This window comes from Theobroma cacao, chromosome 2 (assembly GCF_053813885.1).
Source record: "Theobroma cacao isolate CCN51 chromosome 2, ASM5381388v1, whole genome shotgun sequence".
In the NCBI taxonomy this organism is placed as follows: domain Eukaryota; kingdom Viridiplantae; phylum Streptophyta; class Magnoliopsida; order Malvales; family Malvaceae; genus Theobroma; species Theobroma cacao.
Window position 1 is genome coordinate 5150774 of NC_142640.1, and position 18974 is coordinate 5169747.

Here is an 18974-nt window from a genome sequence, read left to right on the forward strand (position 1 = left end):
GAACAGAGATGTGGCAGAGGAAGAGAACCTTAAGAATACATTCTTTGATAAAGTTACAAGCAATTCCTTTAGCCTCTGATAGGTGTCAACCAGACTAATCTTTTAACCTAAATTTTCTCGCAAAGAGGCTGCCTTTCACCTCTATCCATGTAAAGGGTAATCTACATGAAATGTTGGAAAAAGGTGTTAAAAGAATAGAACTCAGACAAGCTGTTTACAAATTATTCCCGCTTAAAAAGAAAAGCTATATTTATGTCACGGTGGTTTTCCATTATCCAAATCCTCCATCACTTCAATGTCCTTACGAGCTGTTATCTTCTGCACGTAACCTGCAATGGTGACAGTATTGAATGTAACATTCTGGTCGGTATTTGAAAACAAAAGCCAAAAACTTGTTACATTAGTCATCAAACAATCAAAGAAAATTACTCATCAAATTCAGCAACTTTGTTCAGTGTCTACATTCAAAACCAAGGTTAAAGAAACAAATAATATTAACAGAAGTTATTCAAGATTTTCTCAATATCGGACACATGCACACAGAGCTGGAGAACAAAATCCTGGAATCTAAAATGTAATCAGATAATGACTCAATCCAAAGCCTTCAAAGCACCCCCCATAAATAAAGTTTCTTGATAAGTTAAAATCTTAATGACTGCTATATTGTCAAGTATTCTAATATTTCCTTCTAGAAAAACATGGCAAAAGGGGTTACCTTTACTCCTTTCAATCAAATTTTAAGTACTACCAACAATAAGACTATTCAAGACATGATCAGAACAGTAAAAAAATCACAGAAAACAGAAGCATACGATTTAAATTTCTCAAAAAGCATCAAAATTCGTATTAGATGTGTTAAACCAACATACGCAGTTCATCAAAACCTTGGAAAGCTTCACGTTTACAACCAATGCCAACAAGGAAAGAGGACAAGACAAAAAAGAAGAAGTTTTAAACATACATTAAAAACCTCTACTACATGAAATGACTAAAGCTTAACCAGCAACTTTTGTTTGAAATCTAGACCATATGATGACCCATAGTTGTAACTTGAGGGACTCTCCAGATCTCCTTCTCATCAAATAGCTTGAATCGATAAATTGCTTTACTTTTTACATGTTGAACTATGCTTCCTAGTAAAAATAATTAAGTAGTATCATAATTGAAGTCATAAGAAAAGGCAGAAACCTTCCAAATTGGAATTCAATTTCGACTTTCTGGTAGCAAATAAGAAGAAGAAGCATTTACCAATTCCAAGGCAAGGTATACATTTGCAAATAATCTCTTTGCCTCTTTTATTGTAGTAGCTGACAAGTCCAGTCCCTTGACAACTCCTGCACTCCCCAGTCCATTCATATACCACTTCCTTACAATCCTACAAACAAAACCAATAAAAATTAAACCAATTCAATCTCTAAAGCTAAAACTTTAATGTTGGACCAAATTTAGAAAGATCTAAAAGAAAAAAAAAAGAAAAGACCTGAATTTTGGGATCACATTGGAGTCGCTTATCAATTTCTTCTGGGGTAACAGGGGAAGTATCAGGGTAAGTCATGGGAAGAGGGAGAGGATCATCGTCATTACTCAAATAACTCTCTCTGTTCCTCGACCATTTCTTAACCTTAATGCTGCTACCCGCGGGAGCTTCGAGGTTGTCTTGTCCGATTCGGACACCTCCTCCGAAAATGTCGGAACTTGCCGTGGTCGAGGTCGGGAAGTGGAACCACTTGGGGAATATTAGGCCGGCGGGAATTTCGCCGGTGGCGGAGCAGCGGAGGGAGGTCCGGGATAGGCAAGGGAGTAGTGGGGATGGCTTTGCGTGAAAAAGGCTAGGGTTTGGAGGTAACATTCGGGTAAAAAATAAAAACAAAAGGCAACTTTGAGACGATTCTACTAATGATTGTATCGTTTAAAGGATGCAGAGAAAGTGTGAAGTGGGGAGGCAAAATTTGGAGAGCGGAGACTGGTGACCGACAAGAATGGGAGATTTTGCAAAGCTTCGCCGCAGTTTTGGCTATGGATTACCCCGAGAGGATTTTGGCGGGCCCACTTCTTAATTCTCTAACCAGATTTTTGGTCCTAATCGTACAATGTCACAATATCAGTTGACCTTTTTACACAGAAAAAGTTGATTAAATAATAAGAAATAAACAAAAAGATCAAAGAGACACTAGCTATCAGCTTTCACCATTTAACTCTCAAAGGAGTTTTAAACTAGTATATGTAATGCAAGCAGTACGTTTTTTACTGTATACAGGATTTTTGTGTACAGTTACAGTATGTTCCTCAGCTCAATTTTGATTTATCAAGACCAAGCAATTCTAGCATTGCATAATTACAAGGTGAGATCAGACACACAGAAATATCTAAGAGCTTCCCGCAAGAAACAAAGCAGCCGATGGATCTCTCTCCACTGTCCTCCTGCTGCAGTTGGTTCCCACTTCCCAGTAGTCCCAATGCAATCTTATGCTTGGTGCTGAAACTTTTGTTACTCTCTCTTGTAACCTTCTTTGTTAGCATTATGCTGATAGATTATTTCCAGGGGACACCCTAAACCCAGAAGCATAATCAATGGTTCAATCCAAATTAAGTCTTGCCATAAGCTTTGGAGAAAGCAAATCAGACTCATTCTAGAATTTCTGTCTATATTAAAAGAGAGAGAGTTTAAGGAATTGTTATTACTGAAGATTTATGCCCTTTTTTCCTCGTAGTGCTTCAGGGATCGGACCATCAAGATTGTTGTTCTGAAGCAATCTGTCACCATTCACAAACCATCCGGTTAATGTTTTAAAGTGAAAAAGGAGACTATTTCGTAAGGATTTCGATTTTTGTTCCCCCTGGCACACACTTACATCTCACGTAGACTCCCAAGTTTGCCTAACGCTTTGGGGATTGGCCCTGTAAAATCGTTGTTCTCCAAATGCCTTCCAGGGATAATGAACAACACCAGATTAATTTAATGCAATAAATTGAATAAAGCAGAGAATAAAATATAGCAGGGAACACAGTCAGCAAGCATTTGTCAAAGAACATACAGAGTTTCAAGCCGACCCAATGAATTCATCTCTGGGATGGAACCAGAGATGTGATTCCCACCTAACCAACTGCAAGCAGATGATTCCAATGAATAGCAATCATTGCAACTTGCAAGCAAAGAACAGGTGAGGAGGTAGGAGAGTTTGGTAGCATAACTGAAGAAGCTAGTTTACTTACAGATGGTGGAGAGCAGTTAAATTATCTATACTTGGATGCAGAACGCCAGAGAGCCCAAAGTTTGTAAGATCCCTTCATATCATTAAGGGGAAAAAAAGGAGAAATACAGCGACAGAATCAGTATGTAAGTGACCAAATATGTGTTATAATATACTTTTCGCACCCCCTTTTAGAGATATTAACTGTGCTCAAGGGGCTGCTTGAAATGATATCAGTAATTCAGCACAACTTACATAGAGACAACTCTAGCCATTTCATCGTTAGAACAAGTAACTCCTGTCCATGAGTTCTCCCGGGGCAGGCATGGATCACCTGTCCAATCAGGTGGTGGGTTGTCGAAGCTTCTCGCCAATTCTTCCATAACCACCACTGGGAAATCCAAGGAGCACACATTAGTAAAACCAGTCAAAAAGGGATTGTTATGATGGATGCATGGTTGGTGAAACAAGTGACTGAGAAACAGTTACCATCTCTTGTAAGAGTTCTTCCACCAAGAGGCAGAATCTGATAGACTTCACCAGCATTGATTAGGGGCCCAACAGAACTTTTAGTGTCAGAAGTCAGGCTGATCTGTGTCTGCCCAGATAGAGGCCATTGCGATGCATACACAGTTACACCATCAGTTGTGACATTGAGATTACTGTAGAAAGTCTTCCCATTTACTGAAACACTGAAGACTCTCCAGCTATTTGTGCTCGGTTTTCGATTGTCCTGGAAATACAATGAAATGTGATAGTTGGTGCTTGGAAGTGACAGAGGTGGCCACTGGACTTCAAGTTTCTTCCCTGGGCTTGTTGTGATTGCCGTTTCAAATGCCTTGGCTGGTGGCTTGTTCCAAAATTCTGAAGTGCTTACACTGGATTGGCTTGAAACAAAGGAGTTATTGTCCTTGAATGGTTGCCACAACCGATATTGTGGATCATCTGGAAAGCTAGGTTCAAAAGATTGCACATTTAACTCCTGATCAATTCTTCCAAGCTTGTAGTTCTACTTAATTCCTCTTTCCTTCTTTTATCTTTTGCTTCATTTCCAAAATTCAAGGTAATTGCATGTGCAATTCAAATTAAGTGTATTTAATTTAAATCCAATGTATGATATTGTTCCTAATTAAGACTCTTCTAAAGCCAATTTGGGAATTCAATTTGTTCCTATTGCCATATTCTCTATTTTTCAGGCATTATATCCTGAGATAACATTTCTAGAAGTGCATCTATTCTAGTGATGAAACTATTATTTCTCAGAAAGCTTCCTAAGCAACCATCATTGATTGCACATATACATACATATAAACACAACAATATAATCAGCATATGCTTTCAAACTGAAGGGGAAAGAAATGGTTTAGTTTCCTTACCTGATGCTGTCCTCATTTCCAAAGGCACCTCTTGCCACAGTAACAAGCGCATAGTTAGCAAAATCTGTGGAATTATACATAGAATCATCAACAGTAATCACTTCAATAGCTGATATAAAAGGGCTGGAAGCCGTGTGCGTGTTTCTTGCAAGGCAAACGCTCAGGGTTTTGGTAGGGGCAACCACAATAATCTCATAAAATGAAGTCAGTCCATTTGCATAATCCTCCGTGGTATTAACAATGCTCCATTTAGTCCCTCCAATGATCTGATCAAACACCGGCGGCTCTTTCCCTCCATCAAAACCTCCATAATAGTAGATAGTTCTCACTAGATATTTCCCTCCTTTAATTGCTTGGAATTTGTAGCAATATTTTCTGGCTGACTTGTCAGGAAAGTATCGCAATGTTGTCAATACGGGCAGCAAATCTTTGTTCTTAAGAGCTGTTTTGTTTCCGACTAATGTGAAGCCATCGTCAGGGATATACGTGACTTTGGTGTCGGGTACAGTTTGTTTAACCGAGGAGCCGCAGGTTATCAACAGACCTGCATCAAGGCAAGGCGACCATGCGTAAACGAAACAGAAAGATATATATATATATATAGGATAGCACTAATAGAAAGAAACATATACTTCAATGACCCAGAAAGTATGCTCTGCAAGTAAAATTAAAAGACAAAACAAAGTAGCCAAATTGGCAAAATGTGTATTTCTTATCCTGAAACGTTACGAATGTATATATTTTGTAGAGAAACATGCATGCATTGGTAAAATATGTTACCTCTAGGCTGATCAGGGGAAGAATGGACCAACAAGGGAGTGCTGACCAGCCATAGGAGGAAGATGGAGAGAGACATTGTCAAGGGGGAAAGCAAATTAACCTCCAGAAAGAATATGATTTTGAGAGGTTCTTTTTTTATTTTCTTGGGAGAGGGAATGAGAAGGGAAGGTTGGATACCCGGATGCTTCCAATTCTTCAGGGGTTGACACGTCAAGCGCTATGCATGAATATAGAAATGCAATTCAGAATCCATGAACATGCTTGACCAGGTCACCCCAATGACCCACCTTTTCCATTCTCTCACTTCTTAAAAAACTATGTAATAGCTAATTACGGTTTTTATTGGATCTGTATATTGAGAATTCATCCTTTTATTTATTATTATTTTTGTTAAACCATCCATACAACTTGAATTACATCATGCATCAAACAAATAAGCTTCACATGAATATATATTAGTTACAGTTACATTATATACAACCAAAGCGTCTGTAGCTCAGTGGATAGAGCGTCTGTTTCCTAAGCAGAAAGTCGTAGGTTCGACCCCTACCTGACGCGAAATTTCGGCTTATTTTTATTTTTTTGTCTTTTCCGACTAAACGCGCCGTATTTGGTTCATATGCAACCTAAAACCCTAGCGTCCATTACCAAGGCCCTGATTGTTGCTTTGGCAGAGCAGAGAATAGAGATGAAGGTATTTGAAATCAATGGCAACACTCTCTCTCTTGCCCTCTTCACCGACGTCACCAACTCCAAGTACTCTCTCCCTTTCCTTCCTTATCTCAAAGCCAACCGCTTTATTTTATTAGTTTAATGGAAGATTTATGCAGTGGTTTCTATTTGCTGTTATTTTTGTACCATTCTAAATGTTGGACAAACTCTCAAATTTGTTGATAATTTATGCAAACGTGGTATCTTAGGGCTGTTCCAACCAATATGAGGTGTTGGTCTTTAATTCCATTAGCCTGATTAGGGTATTCGAGTTTTTTCACACCCCATGAAGCTCTTTTAGTATGGGATTTCTTGGAAAATAGTACTGGCAACTATTCTTTTATGTGCTAACATTGGGTAATTAACTTGTCAAATTTGATACAAAATGCCTCCAAGAGAAATGAAGAAACATTTTTGTTTTTCTCCAGATAAGAGAAAGAGTTTGTTATATAAACTTAGTTCCTAAATTTGCTTCTCATCTCGCAGGGAACTCCTAGACTCAATGCAAGCTGGGAAACTGGATCCTGAAGTTGCATTTCTTAATGCATCACTTGTATGATCCCTGAGTTCTTATTTCTAGCCAATTCTAATTTTGCTCTAGTTCAATGTCCTGATTTTTTTTTTTCTATAGGTTTTCTGATATCATGTGTATTGATGATTGAGACAGATTCCAGATGTTTTCCCTGTTCTAGCTGCGGCACATAAGACACTTATTGTCAAGTCGCGGGAGTCATTGACTACACGCACACTACATTCTGAACTTGTTTACAATTACTCAGGATCTAAGCATGTAATGTTCTTCAAGCATTTATGACTCTAGTTCATTACCCAATTTTCAGTTTTTGAGATTTAACAACCACGAACACAAAATTTATCTCAGATTACAGAGTCATTGAAAAGATGTGGTATCTCTGACAATTCAAGTTATGTCCTTGCTGCCCGATTTAATGCTTCTCCTGATGAGGTAATACTACATCATCTGCACGTACTGATTTTGTTTTCAAATATATCCCTCCTACAATATGTTAATGATTTATTAGAATCCTGGTAGATGAAAGCTGTGGAGAAGCTTATCAATGGAAAAGAGATTGATTTAGAGGAGTTGGAAGGAAGAGCAGACCAAGCTCAGATACAAAAGGTTTGTGAACTTGATCTCCCGGATTTGTTTCTATTCATCACGTTTATCCTTCTTGTAGCACTCGATGATCAATTGATTATATTCTGGTAATTCTTCAGCACTACAAAATAACTGGCCCAGAGCTAGGGGTATCCACCCTTGCAGATGCCATAACATGTCGAATTGCTGCTCGGGATGCTTTATGAGAACGGTGAAGTTGCTGTCTTATCTTCATCCTTTCGTTGTTTTTCTGGCTTCCTATGCTTCTCTTGTCTTTCAGTAATGAGGATTAGTGTTCTGTAATTACAATGTCGATTCACGAGGCATTGCTTCTTAGGGGATGGAGCGAAAGAAATGGCAACGCCGAAGTATTTGTGGTTAAACAGTTCTGGTTAAAATGCTTGGAAATTTAGATTATGGAATTCTATGTAACGCTAGAGTTCAAACATAAACTGTTATTTTTTGTGCTATGAATCATGCTATGTTGCAGCTTCTTTATATGTCAAAAGTTGTAAGGCGTTGCCCTCAAGTGTTATTTATATGTTTAATGGGGAAGGAAAACCCAAAGCTGTTTTGGACTTTCTTCAAACACGACCCAAACACGTACTAACGGTTGCGTTCTTATAACGCGAGGCAAAGGCGAGCTTTGGCCAACGCGGCGTTTTTGCTTAGCTGCGAAGATTTCGCACCACGTTATTATCGACGCTGGTAACCGGTAATAGCCGGTGCTTTAGCGAAATCAAGGTAGCATTTTATTTTATCAAGAATAATTAATAATACCCTTTCCAATATCTCTTTAGATGGGCATGGGTCCCTCGATTTTCCCATCTACCCTGGTTTTGAAACTAATTGGAAATGTAAACTAAATTTTAAGATTGCTATTATGTAATACTAGCTACCAATTTCTAAGTCAATGCCTTCTCAAATGAACTCAAAACAAACTAAAATCACCTTACACCTGTTTCCAATTACCATATTGGGATTGAATATAGCACTGCAATGCTTTGGGTATTATCATTGGCCTCCAATTTAGCAAAGAAATATGATGAGTTTGTTGTCTCCATTCACACTTACCAACAGTCTTAAAAGCCATTGTAAAATAATGAATTTATTAAATTATAGAAGAGAACTGCATGTAACAAGATATATGTGAGTGAAATATATTAATAATTAAAAAATTAATTATTATATAAAATAATAAATTTATTAAATTATAAAATAACACGTGAACTGTACATAATAAAATATATGTGAGTAAGATATATTAACAATTAACAAATCTAAAAGTTAATTACCATGTGCTCAAAGAATTAATTGATTAGGAATTAGTTAATTTATTTTTGTTATCTAATGATTAGGTGATGCTTAACAAATGTAAATACACAATTAGAAGCAAGTGTATATATATATATAATTATTTAAACAGACTTTATGAATGGCAATACAATTAGTAACTTAATTTTAAAATTCTCAATTTTGAATATAAAATCAACTTTTTCTCATTTTAAAATTGATACGTAATTGTGACGAATTTGATTGAGAAATTTTTTTGAATTCAATCAATTCAAACTCCCATCTTAATTCAATTAAGAAATTCAAACCTTACAAAGATATCGATTATTACGATCATCTCAACTTTCTCATCCAAATGTTGATACGTAATACACACATCAACATTTCAAATTCTTAGGCAGTCTGCCTCTTCTTTTCTGAGTAATTACTTATCAATTTTTTTAAATAAAAGAGGAATTTAAACAAAAGCAAAAGAAAAAAAAAAGAAAAAGGCACATTAAAGAAGGAAGAAAAGAGGTACTAACTGGTAATAGCCGGTCACCAAAGTGGCAAAGTCTAGTTTATAAAAGCAATAACCGACTGCACCATAATCTGAATCGGCAATCATAAGCTCTAACTCCGAAAAATAGTTTGAAATTTTGCTCTTTTCTATCATATCTGCAAATCAATAGAATCTGACAAATGGGCACTTCTCAAAGCCGGGAAGATCGCATCACAGACTCAGAATCCGAAGAAGACTATGAAGAAGAAGAAGAGGAGGAGGAGGAGGAGCAATACGACGACGCTTCAGGCGATCACCAAAACCCTCAATCTTCTTCTTCTACTTCCTCTTCAGGTACTCACAAAAGCATCGACGATATCGATGCTAAACTCAAATCCCTTAAACTGAAATATAATTCTCGTCAACAACAGCCAAATCCTAATCTCAAAAACCCGGTAAAGCTCTATCTTCACATAGGAGGAAACACCCCCAAAGCCAAATGGGTAGTTTCTGATAAACTCACTTCTTACAATTTCATCAAGACATCGAAAATTAACGGTGATGATGATGAGGATGGTGATGAATCAGATGGTGGAGGTGGAAAGGGGGAGTCTTGGTGGGTTTTGAAAGTGGGGTCTAAAGTTAGGGCTAGGGTTTCAACTGAAATGCAATTGAAAATGTTTGGGGATCAAAAAAGAGTTGACTTTGTTGAAAAAGCTGTTTGGGCTTTGAAGTTTTTAACTGATGAAGGGTATAGGAATTTTGTGACCCAATTTCAAAATTGTTTGTTTGAGAATGTTTATGGCATGGAAGCTAGTGAGGAGAATAAGGTTAAGGTTTATGGGAAGGAGTTTATGGGGTGGGTTAAACCCGAGGCAGCAGATGATTCGATGTGGGAAGATGCAGAGGATCATAACTTGGATTCAACTCCTGTGAAAGGGAGCCAAGAATTGATGGAGGAGTTTGAGGAGGCGGCAAATGGAGGTGTTCAGAGTTTGGCGTTAGGTGCATTGGATAATAGTTTCTTGGTAAATGATTTGGGTGTTCAGGTTTATAGGAACTTTAACCGTGGGATTCATGGGAAAGGTATTTGTGTTAAGTTTGATGGTGGGAGTTATAGGAGTGGGGTAAATATGGAAAATTCAACCCCGAAAAAGGCACTGCTGATGAGGGCTGAGACAAATATGATGCTTATGAGTCCGGCGAATGAAGGGAAGCCTAATGCTACTGAGCTTAAGCAGGTTGATATAGAGACAGGGAAGATTGTTACAGAATGGAAGTTTGAGAAGGATGGGACTGATATTACGATGAGGGATATTACCAACGATACCAAAGGGTCACAATTGGATCCATCTGAATCAACCTTTTTGGGCTTGGATGATAATAGGTTGTGTCAGTGGGATATGAGAGATAGGAAAGGGATGGTCCAGAATATTGCCACAAGTGGTTCACCTGTATTGCATTGGACACAAGGGCATCAGTTCTCAAGAGGGACGAATTTTCAGTGCTTTGCAAGTACCGGTGATGGATCCATTGTGGTTGGGTCGCTTGATGGGAAGATCAGGTTGTATTCAAAGACCTCAATGAGGCAGGCCAAGACTGCCTTCCCAGGGCTTGGTTCGCCAATTACTCATGTAGATGTTACCTATGATGGGAAGTGGGTGTTGGGCACAACTGATACATATCTGATTCTTATTTGCACTCTTTTTACCGATAAAGATGGAAAGACAAAGACTGGATTTAGTGGTAGAATGGGGAATAGGATTCCGGCACCCAGATTGTTGAAGTTGACTCCTTTGGATTCGCATCTTGCTGGGAACAACAATAAATTTCATGGTGGCCATTTCTCATGGGTAAGATCAAATTACTTTAATACGTGACACATTCCTTTATAAGTTTTCATCTACATTATTATTTTTCAGCCTTTTCTTGTAATCTGCTGAACTGAACTTCCTGTTTTTTTATGTTTGGATTCTTATTTAACTAAACATTACTTTGTTTAATGTGCATATCATTCGATGTCTCATGTATTAGCCTAATAGGTTTATTTAATCTTTCTTTTTATATTTCCTTGATGTCTTAAACCTCACATCATATTTTCATTCATGTTTAGCTTGATGTTTTTCTTCAATATGAATGTGCTTCTAAATGCATCATAATTATTGCATTTGTTATTGGCATATTTGTTTTACCTGAAGAGCCTATACACATGTTTGAAAATTGTTAGTTGCTTGGGCCAGGCCAGGCTTTGTGTTTGCTTTAAGTCATATAATGTCATGGTGAATCTTATTAAATAATTTTTCTCCATTCTTAATCATTGACATTGGATAGTTTAAATGTCCATTTGTGTTGCTACATCTTGTCACTCTGATACTACATGACATAAATTACTTTTGGAACTGACTTTCGTGTACTCACTTTAGGTCACCGAGAATGGTAAACAAGAGCGTCACCTAGTTGCAACTGTGGGCAAGTTCAGTGTGATATGGGATTTCCAGCAAGTGAAGAACAGTGCTCATGAATGCTATCGGAATCAGCAGGGCCTCAAGAGTTGTTATTGCTACAAGATTGTATTGAAGGACGAGTCTATTGTAGAGTCTCGATTCATGCATGACAAGTTTGCTGTTAGTGACTCACCGGAAGCTCCGCTGGTTGTGGCAACTCCCATGAAAGTCAGCTCGATCAGCCTCTCTGGCAGACGGTGACATTGCTCAACACCTTTCTTTAGATGCTTGTAATCCCAGCTGTTTGTAGGGTTGCTTCTACGGCATTAATATACTTTGTTTCTGTATCTAAATTTGTTTAATTTTTTCTTTTTTTTTTCCCCATAGCATACCAAATCTTGGGTTTTTGTATCTATGATTTTCATTCTCTGGTTGATACATTTGCAAATAGTTATAGGCTTTATAGTTGGTGAAAAGAGCTGGGATTGATTGTTCTTGCGCTTGTAAATTATCTTTATGTGAATTTCTTGTTAGTGAAATTTATTTTGATTGGTTCACCAAAGGCAAGAGAGACTAGGATCCAATCCATTGCCCTGTGATTTGTGCTTGAGGTGCAATTCAGGCCCAAATAACCGGAGATTGGACCCAAACCTTAAGGATTGTGTTGGGCGGAGACCTTTTCCTTTAACGGGTTATTATGGTTCCATTTCCATTGAATTGTGATCAGATTAGATTCGGCATGTTATCTAACGTGACCTACTTGGGCTCCTATTGGGCTAATAGACCTGACTTTTTCCATCCAATTAAAACAAACAGCCGCACTAAACGAACACCAATAAAGATGGAGGAGGTGAAAATCACGAAAAGCCATTAGACCTAACTTTGATTATTAAAAGTGGGTCTAACATCACATTGATTGATATTTGACAAAGTGAGAAACTAACCTCCCCCTAACCCATTTAGATTTACGTTATGTATGGCTAGTTGGATGGCAGCTGCAAATGCTACACTTACTTATAGTTTTGCAATCTAATTGCAATGTCAAATCAAATCTCAGCCGACATGGGTCGGTTAGTTCTTCAAGAAATGGGGCTCATTTTGAACCCATTTGCTGTCTGCTCCTGCACAGAAATAGTAATCTTCGTCTCAGAGGGAGACCATGAATCATATCAATCCCAAATTCCCAATACCATGATGTTTGAGATTGCGTCTCTGTGTCTTTACGTTTAAATGACTGATGATATAAGACTTTTGTCAGAACAGTAACACTAGGATATTGAAGAACAACTCCTGATTAAAAATATATGAAGTAGATCTTTGTTGTCTCCACGTTGATCACGTGGAAAATTCCATTTGCGGGTAAAGACTATTATTGGATCTGAAGTGGGAGAAGAGAAACGGACCTACGAAAGGGGATTCCTTGGACAGCCAGAAAACGGGCGTGTTTCCTCCACGTGAGCTTGCCCCGTCTTGTTGCTTGGTCTCTTCGTCAAGGGACAATGCTGATGCAATTCAGCACCAAGCCGTCAACTTTCGGCTTTAGCCAAGTATTGAGTCCCCCAGGCCCCTGGGCCATGCGACTTTTTCCGAAATGTACAAATCATAAAATAAAAAAGGAAAAAAAAAACATTTACCTAGCTTACCGAGTATTGTAATTCTAACAAAAGTTCAAGATACTCTCGTTCTCGTATCATATTCTCTCTTTTTTTGAAAAAAAAAATTATTATGATAAATTATAGTAACTTCAGATGTAACTTTATTTAAATTTTTTGTGATTTTCGCGTGATATATTGTAAATTTTTTTTTCAATTAATATCCTAAAGATATTTTTTTCTCAATTAATATATTGTGAATAACTTTTAATCTCATAAGGGGTTAGATTGTAAATTTCATTCAATAAAATTACAAAAATATCTTAAAATGTGAACAAATAGATTAACCTTGAATGAAGAATATTTTGATAATTTTATTAGATACAATTAACAGCTTAACTCTTATAAAATAAAAGTTATTCACAAGATGCTAATTGAAAAAAAAATCCACAAAATGCAAATCGAGAAAAAAAAAAAAAAACATGGTACAATGTGGGAAAAGTTAAAATTATAAGAGGTGTAACTAAAGTTTGTCCTAATGTTTATCCTATTCTTCAGGCGAGACGCTTGGTTTGAAAAAAAATTACGTATGTACGAAAATTCAGGATTCATGATAACATAAAGATTAGACCAAGGTAGGAGAGTTTTCGATTTTCTTAAAACATAAATATGAAACGTTTTTTTAAACATAAATGTGAGTTTTTTGGCGCATTTGACAAACGGAAATTAAAAAGAAATGTATAGCTTCATTTCTTTTTGTCACATTTATCATTTATCATTTATAATTTCTTTTTTTAATTATTATCATCACAATTTAAGATCCAAACCTGTGAAAGTTAAGTCCACAATCACATCATAAGACCAGATGCAAACGATGGCAACGAGTGGGATGAACAACGAAGCGAGTGAAGTTAGCGTGTTGTTGCTCTTTAAAATCAAGTAGAAGTAAGACTCCTCCACTAGCAGGCACCTACTAGCTAGTATTTTTGACTCCGATTGAAATGACTTGAAATATAACCACTTGGCAGGGGTGGGATTCCGCCACTATCTCTCTCTTACTTTTATAAGATTATCTCATAAATATGCAGCAGGACTCTCACCTCATCTCTTTATTTCTTTAGTGCTTATGGTTTCTCTAATCGTAAACCAATTAATGAGCACGTGATGAAATTGGGCACATGTCAAATGTGATCAAAACCGAAAATCTTCTTTATAGTATTATTGTGCTCAATTAGTATATTTTTTTCTTTTTCTACTTTAAAGTATTGGAGTTTGGAACAAGCATTTTGCAGGTGTTGAATTAGAGGGTCCCACTTGCCAAACATTCCCCTTGCACACGTCGAGGTTTTTTAGATCCTCTGACTCATGATTACAGCGGCGGTCCCCACCTGGTGGGCAGAAGCGAAACTCCCTCTGCTGCTTTCATCAGGGGAAGCTAAACGTTCCTTTCCTACCCAATCTCATTCGGAGTTTGTGGGTCCCAAGTCAAAGTCTTTGAATTAGTCCTGTGGGTTCTCAGCAGCCAGGATGAACCAAGTACGCCTTTTTCTTTTTTGGGCATTTTGCAGCGTTCTTCCCATAAACATGAAGGTCAAAAAGCGAAAACCATGATAATTTTAGGAAAAAAAAAAAAAAAAAAAGAACAAAAGACCCAAATCTTGCAAAGAGATTGTAGTGATTAATAATGAATGATCTACAGCAGAAGTACGTACTAGCTAGCAGACAAAGAGAAGTGACAATTATGCACTAATTTAATTATGTAACATCCTACAAAGTTTTATCACCTTGATTGAACTCTTTCTTGCAACTAATAAAAAAAGAAAGAGCCAACCGCCCGCAGATAATTTAATAAACCTCCTCTGCAAACAGCGTAACTTCCAGTTCTTTACTGGAAGCCATGAGGAAAGAAATATGTAGAAGATGAAGTTGCCTGCTTACACCAGATTCGTAACTTTTGGCCTCAAACTTAATAACTATTAGCATTCCCGGTAGTCGTAGCAGAATCTGACGAATTATTGTCCCCACCAAAATCAGTCATCGTCATCATCCATTGCTGAATCTCATCTAATTCGCCTATTCCATCCCAAAACTGATCAGTCCCGAACCCCAATTCCGCGTTCCTTTCCAAGCTAATCGCATTTCTCTCACTCTCTTGTTGCACATGTAGCGAGCTACTGTTTCGTTGGTCAAACCCAGCAGCGGTTGTTACTGTTGTTGTGGCTGTTCCTGGTGGTGGTGGTGGTGGTGGTGTTGTTGTTGTTACAGTGCCATTGCTGCTGCTATCAGGAAATGGGAAGTTGAGTTTAGCTCTGGGTCCACGGAAATCAATGGCTGCTTTATCGTAAGCCCGAGCTGCTTCTTCAGCCGTGTTGAAGGTTCCAAGCCATACCCGTGTGGCGCGTCTCGGATCTCGAATCTCCGCGGCCCATTTGCCCCATGGCCTTTGCCTTACGCCCCTGTAGTTTTTCTTTACTCGTTTAGTTTTAGTAGTACTGCCCTTTTTTTCTTCTTGCTGACTTGGCGGGAAAAGATTGCACCCGAGACAACCGTCAAATTTGCACACGTGGCACTTATCCATGACTTCACTCGCTTGGAGTACCATGTTTCCACAATCAGCGTTGTACCCAGCAGCAACAGAAGAAGTAGAAGCCCCGGAGGCACCTAATTGGAAAGGAAAATCAACGGCGGTTCCGGTGAAGGTAGTGGGCGTGGAACCAGTGATGACGTTTTTGAGGGCCGAGACCATGACCGAGAGTTCTTGTTCAGGAGAAAGACGATGATGCGGTGGTGGCGACGGCGACATTGAAGGCGGAGCTGGGCTAAGTCTCTGCCTTTTCATGTACCTCTGCATAAGCGTGGTATCGACTTCTGGTAATTGTTGAGATATATTTTTTAAATTTTCGGACTTCTGACTTGCGCTTCGCATATGAGTTTCCAGATTTCGATTCTCGTCGGACAAGGGAAAAGAGGGTAAAGGGGCATTTTATACGGAGACCTCTAAGGATGCCAACGTGGCATGCCAGCTGCCAACACCGATAACACACGGACACGGGTTATGAGATTTTAAGAGGGGGCACGTGGTATTATTTTATAGGATAGCAAAGGGACAAAGAAAACAAAGCGATCCATTTATTACGTGGCAGATGACGTCATTTATGGCAGTGACACAGCAATAAATATACACGCGGGATTTTGGACGGTTCAAAATGGAAACACAAGTGTGGTCTCAGATAAAATGTTTCTGCAAATGGGTGAACACACTGACAAAAATTCCAGTGTGGATCAGAGGCTAAGAAGTTTCGCTCAACCAAAGCCTCGTGAAAAGGACTTCCTCCTTTATTTTTCTGTACTTTTCATTTCATTTCATTGTTTGACCCAGTAAATATTCAACCACAAACAAAAGTCTAATCTTCCAAAAATAAAAATTTTAATTTTATATTTTAATATTTCAATAACTTTCATTTATCTATTTAGTATCAAACGATATCATTTAAATTTCAAATAATTACTCTAAAAGATATTATCAATTACTAAAAAATATATTTATTTTTAATAAAAACTAATAATTAATTTTTATTAACATAATACTCAAATAAGTCTCTGAACTATTTTAAAAAATTCAAATAAACTCTTTATTTTTTTATAGCCAAAAGACCTATCTAGTTTATATATTTTTCAATTTTATCCAATTTAATCCTTGAACTTAAAATGGAAACAATTTAGTAATTTGATTTTAAGAATTTTTTCAATTTAGTTTTTTTTTCTAACGGCATTCAATTTTACCATTAAAAAATGATTAGGTCAGCACTAATGTGGTATATTTTGATTACGTGATATTAAGATGATGACGTGGCATGTCGCATGGCACTAATGTGATGACGTGATAATGTCACATGATACTAATGTGATGACGTGACAATGTCACGTGGTACTAATGTGATGATGTGGCAATGTTGGTGTGATATTGACATGTCAGCATGTCAGTGCCACATGACAGATAAAAAAATTTTTCAAAAGAAAAATTCTGTCACATTATAGGTACTAAATTGAATAAAAATATATAACATAGAGACTAAATAAAATAAAATTCAGATGTTGAGGAACTGAATTGAGAAAAATATTTAAAATACTTTGATTTAAATCAATCAAAGTACATAGATTAATTTGGTTTAAAATAAAAGTATAACGATTTATTTGATTCAAAATAAAACTAAAAGAGCTTGATTAAAAATAATAAAAATATAAAGATTTATTTAAATTTTCTTGAATAATTTAAAAGCCTTTTTGAATATTATGTCAATTTTATTTATCTTTTTTATATGCCTTTACAAAAATGATATGTTCTTCTCTTTTTATTTATATGTTTATACATGAAACTATCTAATAATGTTACCAGTCGTATCTCTTTTTTTTTTCAAACAAAGAAATTGAAGTATTTATATTTAATTTTGTATTCCTAGCACTTCTCCTTATGAGCTAGTCTGTATCAGGAACGATGTTAAGCCAATGTGTAACCTTTCCTGAAGAATAATTTTTCAGAACGGTCCCCATTAAGGTCATATAAATTCACTTTTGAGACATTGACTTTTCATTAATTTTGACTTAAAATACATGTCTCTGAAAACAAAAATTCCGTATGTTTTAGATAATTTTTGTCACACCTCAAATTTACAGTTTAACTTATAATTCAAGTTGTGAACATCTTAACATATATTCAGGTCACAACTTATCCAAATAGTTTAAAATAAATGATTTAATGTATCAACTTAATGTTAAAAGTATCTTTTCATACGTTCACATGGTTTATACATCATTTTCGTATATAAACACAAGGTTAAATTTCAAAGTTACAAGAACTACTCTAAATACCAAGAAATTCCTTTTTAAATTTAATATCATTTTCTTGCAAACCCTTGTTGAACACTCAAACTTGCATCCAAATCAATGTTAAACTTAATCTAAAAAAATAAAATAAAATTTGGTAAACCACAACGCCTAACAAGTAGACTAACCATTGTTAAGAAAATGACATCCAAATACCAAGAGGAAACAAAAGAGATCAAATTGAGACATTTCTAATTATTTTTAAATATGGTATTTTAAAAATTTTAAACAAGTCTTATCGAATTGTTTAGAGAGTAACTCTCATAAGTAAAGTTTTTTTAACTTATGCAATCATAACTTTAAAACAAATGTAGGATGCAAAATATATATATATTTAAAAAAATATTAATTTTTAGAATAAATGTTAATGTAATTCCTGTTCTCAAAAAGTTTATGAATAGATCTCAAAGTGGTATTGGTTTATATAAAACAGATTTTTATACAAATAATTTTTATCATAGCATGATTTTTAAATTAAAAAACAAATAGAATTATTTTAAAATATCCAACATATACAAAGATCATTTGACATGATACTTTCTCTTAATATAAATTTTCAAGTAATTGGTACATGTGAAAATTAGGGTAAAAATTAAAAAGTCCAACTTCCAATCCTTATGGATTTAGGAAATAGAAAACTCTTTTGCATTAATGTCCATTTTAATTTTGGGGAAGCATTTAAACTTCACTGACAACTCTAGCTCATGCAATTACAACTAAGACTTTCTCAAACTGTTTTAGTTTGGCAGTTTGTTGTCAGTTTCATGACAGCTACCATTTCTATGGCGCCGACCCGGTGCTCTTTCCGTCGCGAGCTTGAAGAGCCAAGACAAAGAAACAAGGACGTTACTTGACAGCGGAGAAACAGCTAGCCGGCAACTGTAAGGATATGTACGATGGACCAAAGTTGAAAGAGACTAAAGCATCCCTCTTGCTTTGACTAATTCAAAATAGTAGTAATAAAGAAATACAAGGCGTTGACCATTCTGATTTTACGAGTCAAATTCTGGAGCGTCTGTTGAGAGACTGAATGTAGGCGCAAAAAGTGAACCCAAGGCGCCACATCGCAGATGGCAGCTGTTTCTATGATACAGCCGGAACCATA

At 36.6% G+C, this 18974-nt stretch overlaps 5 protein-coding genes and 1 non-coding gene across 7 annotated transcripts; 3 read left to right on the forward strand and 3 right to left on the reverse strand.

Moving 5' to 3' along the window:
* Positions 1 to 11: 11 nt before the first annotated feature.
* On the reverse strand, positions 12 to 2101 carry SCO2 (protein disulfide isomerase). Of its 2 annotated transcripts, none has more exons than XM_007042359.3 (3): positions 1481 to 2096; positions 1249 to 1375; positions 12 to 329 (listed from the first exon to the last, which is right to left on the reverse strand). In XM_007042359.3, the coding sequence occupies exons 1-3, from the start codon at positions 1847 to 1849 to the stop codon at positions 256 to 258; spliced, it is 570 nt and encodes a 189-aa protein (XP_007042421.1). In that variant the 5' UTR covers positions 1850 to 2096; the 3' UTR covers positions 12 to 255. The 2 variants fall into 2 exon arrangements, with proteins under 2 accessions (XP_007042421.1, XP_088659795.1); XM_088803669.1 differs by lacking the exon at positions 12 to 329 and adding an exon at positions 343 to 1133 and having other exon boundaries at positions 1481 to 2101.
* A 418-nt stretch (positions 2102 to 2519) lies between these two features.
* Positions 2520 to 5423, reverse strand: LOC18607933 (Leucine-rich repeat (LRR) family protein). Its single transcript, XM_018115982.2, has 9 exons — positions 5348 to 5423; positions 4568 to 5111; positions 3681 to 4144; positions 3447 to 3582; positions 3214 to 3285; positions 3036 to 3104; positions 2853 to 2924; positions 2683 to 2754; positions 2520 to 2550 (listed from the first exon to the last, which is right to left on the reverse strand). Exons 1-9 carry the CDS (start codon positions 5421 to 5423, stop codon positions 2520 to 2522), a joined length of 1536 nt encoding a protein of 511 aa, XP_017971471.1.
* A 409-nt stretch (positions 5424 to 5832) lies between these two features.
* TRNAR-CCU (transfer RNA arginine (anticodon CCU)) lies at positions 5833 to 5905 on the forward strand. The gene has a single exon. It is a non-coding gene; the product is annotated as a tRNA-Arg (tRNA).
* An 80-nt stretch (positions 5906 to 5985) lies between these two features.
* On the forward strand, positions 5986 to 7667 carry LOC18607935 (EKC/KEOPS complex subunit tprkb-like protein). Its single transcript, XM_007042360.3, has 6 exons — positions 5986 to 6103; positions 6545 to 6611; positions 6726 to 6848; positions 6939 to 7022; positions 7110 to 7196; positions 7295 to 7667. The coding sequence occupies exons 1-6, from the start codon at positions 6036 to 6038 to the stop codon at positions 7379 to 7381; spliced, it is 516 nt and encodes a 171-aa protein (XP_007042422.2). The 5' UTR covers positions 5986 to 6035; the 3' UTR covers positions 7382 to 7667.
* Positions 7668 to 9067: 1400 nt separating this feature from the next.
* On the forward strand, positions 9068 to 11955 carry LOC18607936 (Vacuolar import/degradation, Vid27-related protein). Its single transcript, XM_007042362.3, has 2 exons — positions 9068 to 10802; positions 11373 to 11955. Exons 1-2 carry the CDS (start codon positions 9150 to 9152, stop codon positions 11652 to 11654), a joined length of 1935 nt encoding a protein of 644 aa, XP_007042424.3. The 5' UTR covers positions 9068 to 9149; the 3' UTR covers positions 11655 to 11955.
* Positions 11956 to 14643: 2688 nt separating this feature from the next.
* On the reverse strand, positions 14644 to 15952 carry RRTF1 (redox responsive transcription factor 1). Its single transcript, XM_007042363.3, has one exon. The coding sequence runs from the start codon at positions 15909 to 15911 to the stop codon at positions 14952 to 14954; it is 960 nt and encodes a 319-aa protein (XP_007042425.3). The 5' UTR covers positions 15912 to 15952; the 3' UTR covers positions 14644 to 14951.
* Between the last annotated feature and the right edge of the window lie 3022 nt (positions 15953 to 18974).

Bases quoted from the DNA above. Each gene is read 5' to 3' on its own strand.
- SCO2 (XM_088803669.1), bottom strand. From the start codon at position 1,849: ATGTTACCTCCAAACCCTAGCCTTTTTCACGCAAAGCCATCCCCACTA. The intron at 1,376-1,480 runs GTCTTTTCTTTT...TTTTGTTTGTAG, and splicing joins AATGTGATCCCAAAATTCAG to GATTGTAAGGAAGTGGTATA. The intron at 1,134-1,248 runs GTAAATGCTTCT...TATTTTTACTAG, and splicing joins TATACCTTGCCTTGGAATTG to GAAGCATAGTTCAACATGTA.
- LOC18607933 (XM_018115982.2), bottom strand. From the start codon at position 5,423: ATGTCTCTCTCCATCTTCCTCCTATGGCTGGTCAGCACTCCCTTGTTG. The intron at 3,286-3,446 runs GTAAGTTGTGCT...AATGATATGAAG, and splicing joins ATGGCTAGAGTTGTCTCTAT to GGATCTTACAAACTTTGGGC. The intron at 2,551-2,682 runs GTAATAACAATT...TTCTGGGTTTAG, and splicing joins AAAAAGGGCATAAATCTTCA to GGTGTCCCCTGGAAATAATC.
- LOC18607935 (XM_007042360.3), top strand. From the start codon at position 6,036: ATGAAGGTATTTGAAATCAATGGCAACACTCTCTCTCTTGCCCTCTTC. The intron at 6,104-6,544 runs GTACTCTCTCCC...CTCATCTCGCAG, and splicing joins ACCGACGTCACCAACTCCAA to GGAACTCCTAGACTCAATGC. The intron at 7,023-7,109 runs GTAATACTACAT...GAATCCTGGTAG, and splicing joins TTAATGCTTCTCCTGATGAG to ATGAAAGCTGTGGAGAAGCT.
- LOC18607936 (XM_007042362.3), top strand. From the start codon at position 9,150: ATGGGCACTTCTCAAAGCCGGGAAGATCGCATCACAGACTCAGAATCC. The intron at 10,803-11,372 runs GTAAGATCAAAT...TACTCACTTTAG, and splicing joins ATGGTGGCCATTTCTCATGG to GTCACCGAGAATGGTAAACA.
- RRTF1 (XM_007042363.3), bottom strand. From the start codon at position 15,911: ATGCGAAGCGCAAGTCAGAAGTCCGAAAATTTAAAAAATATATCTCAA.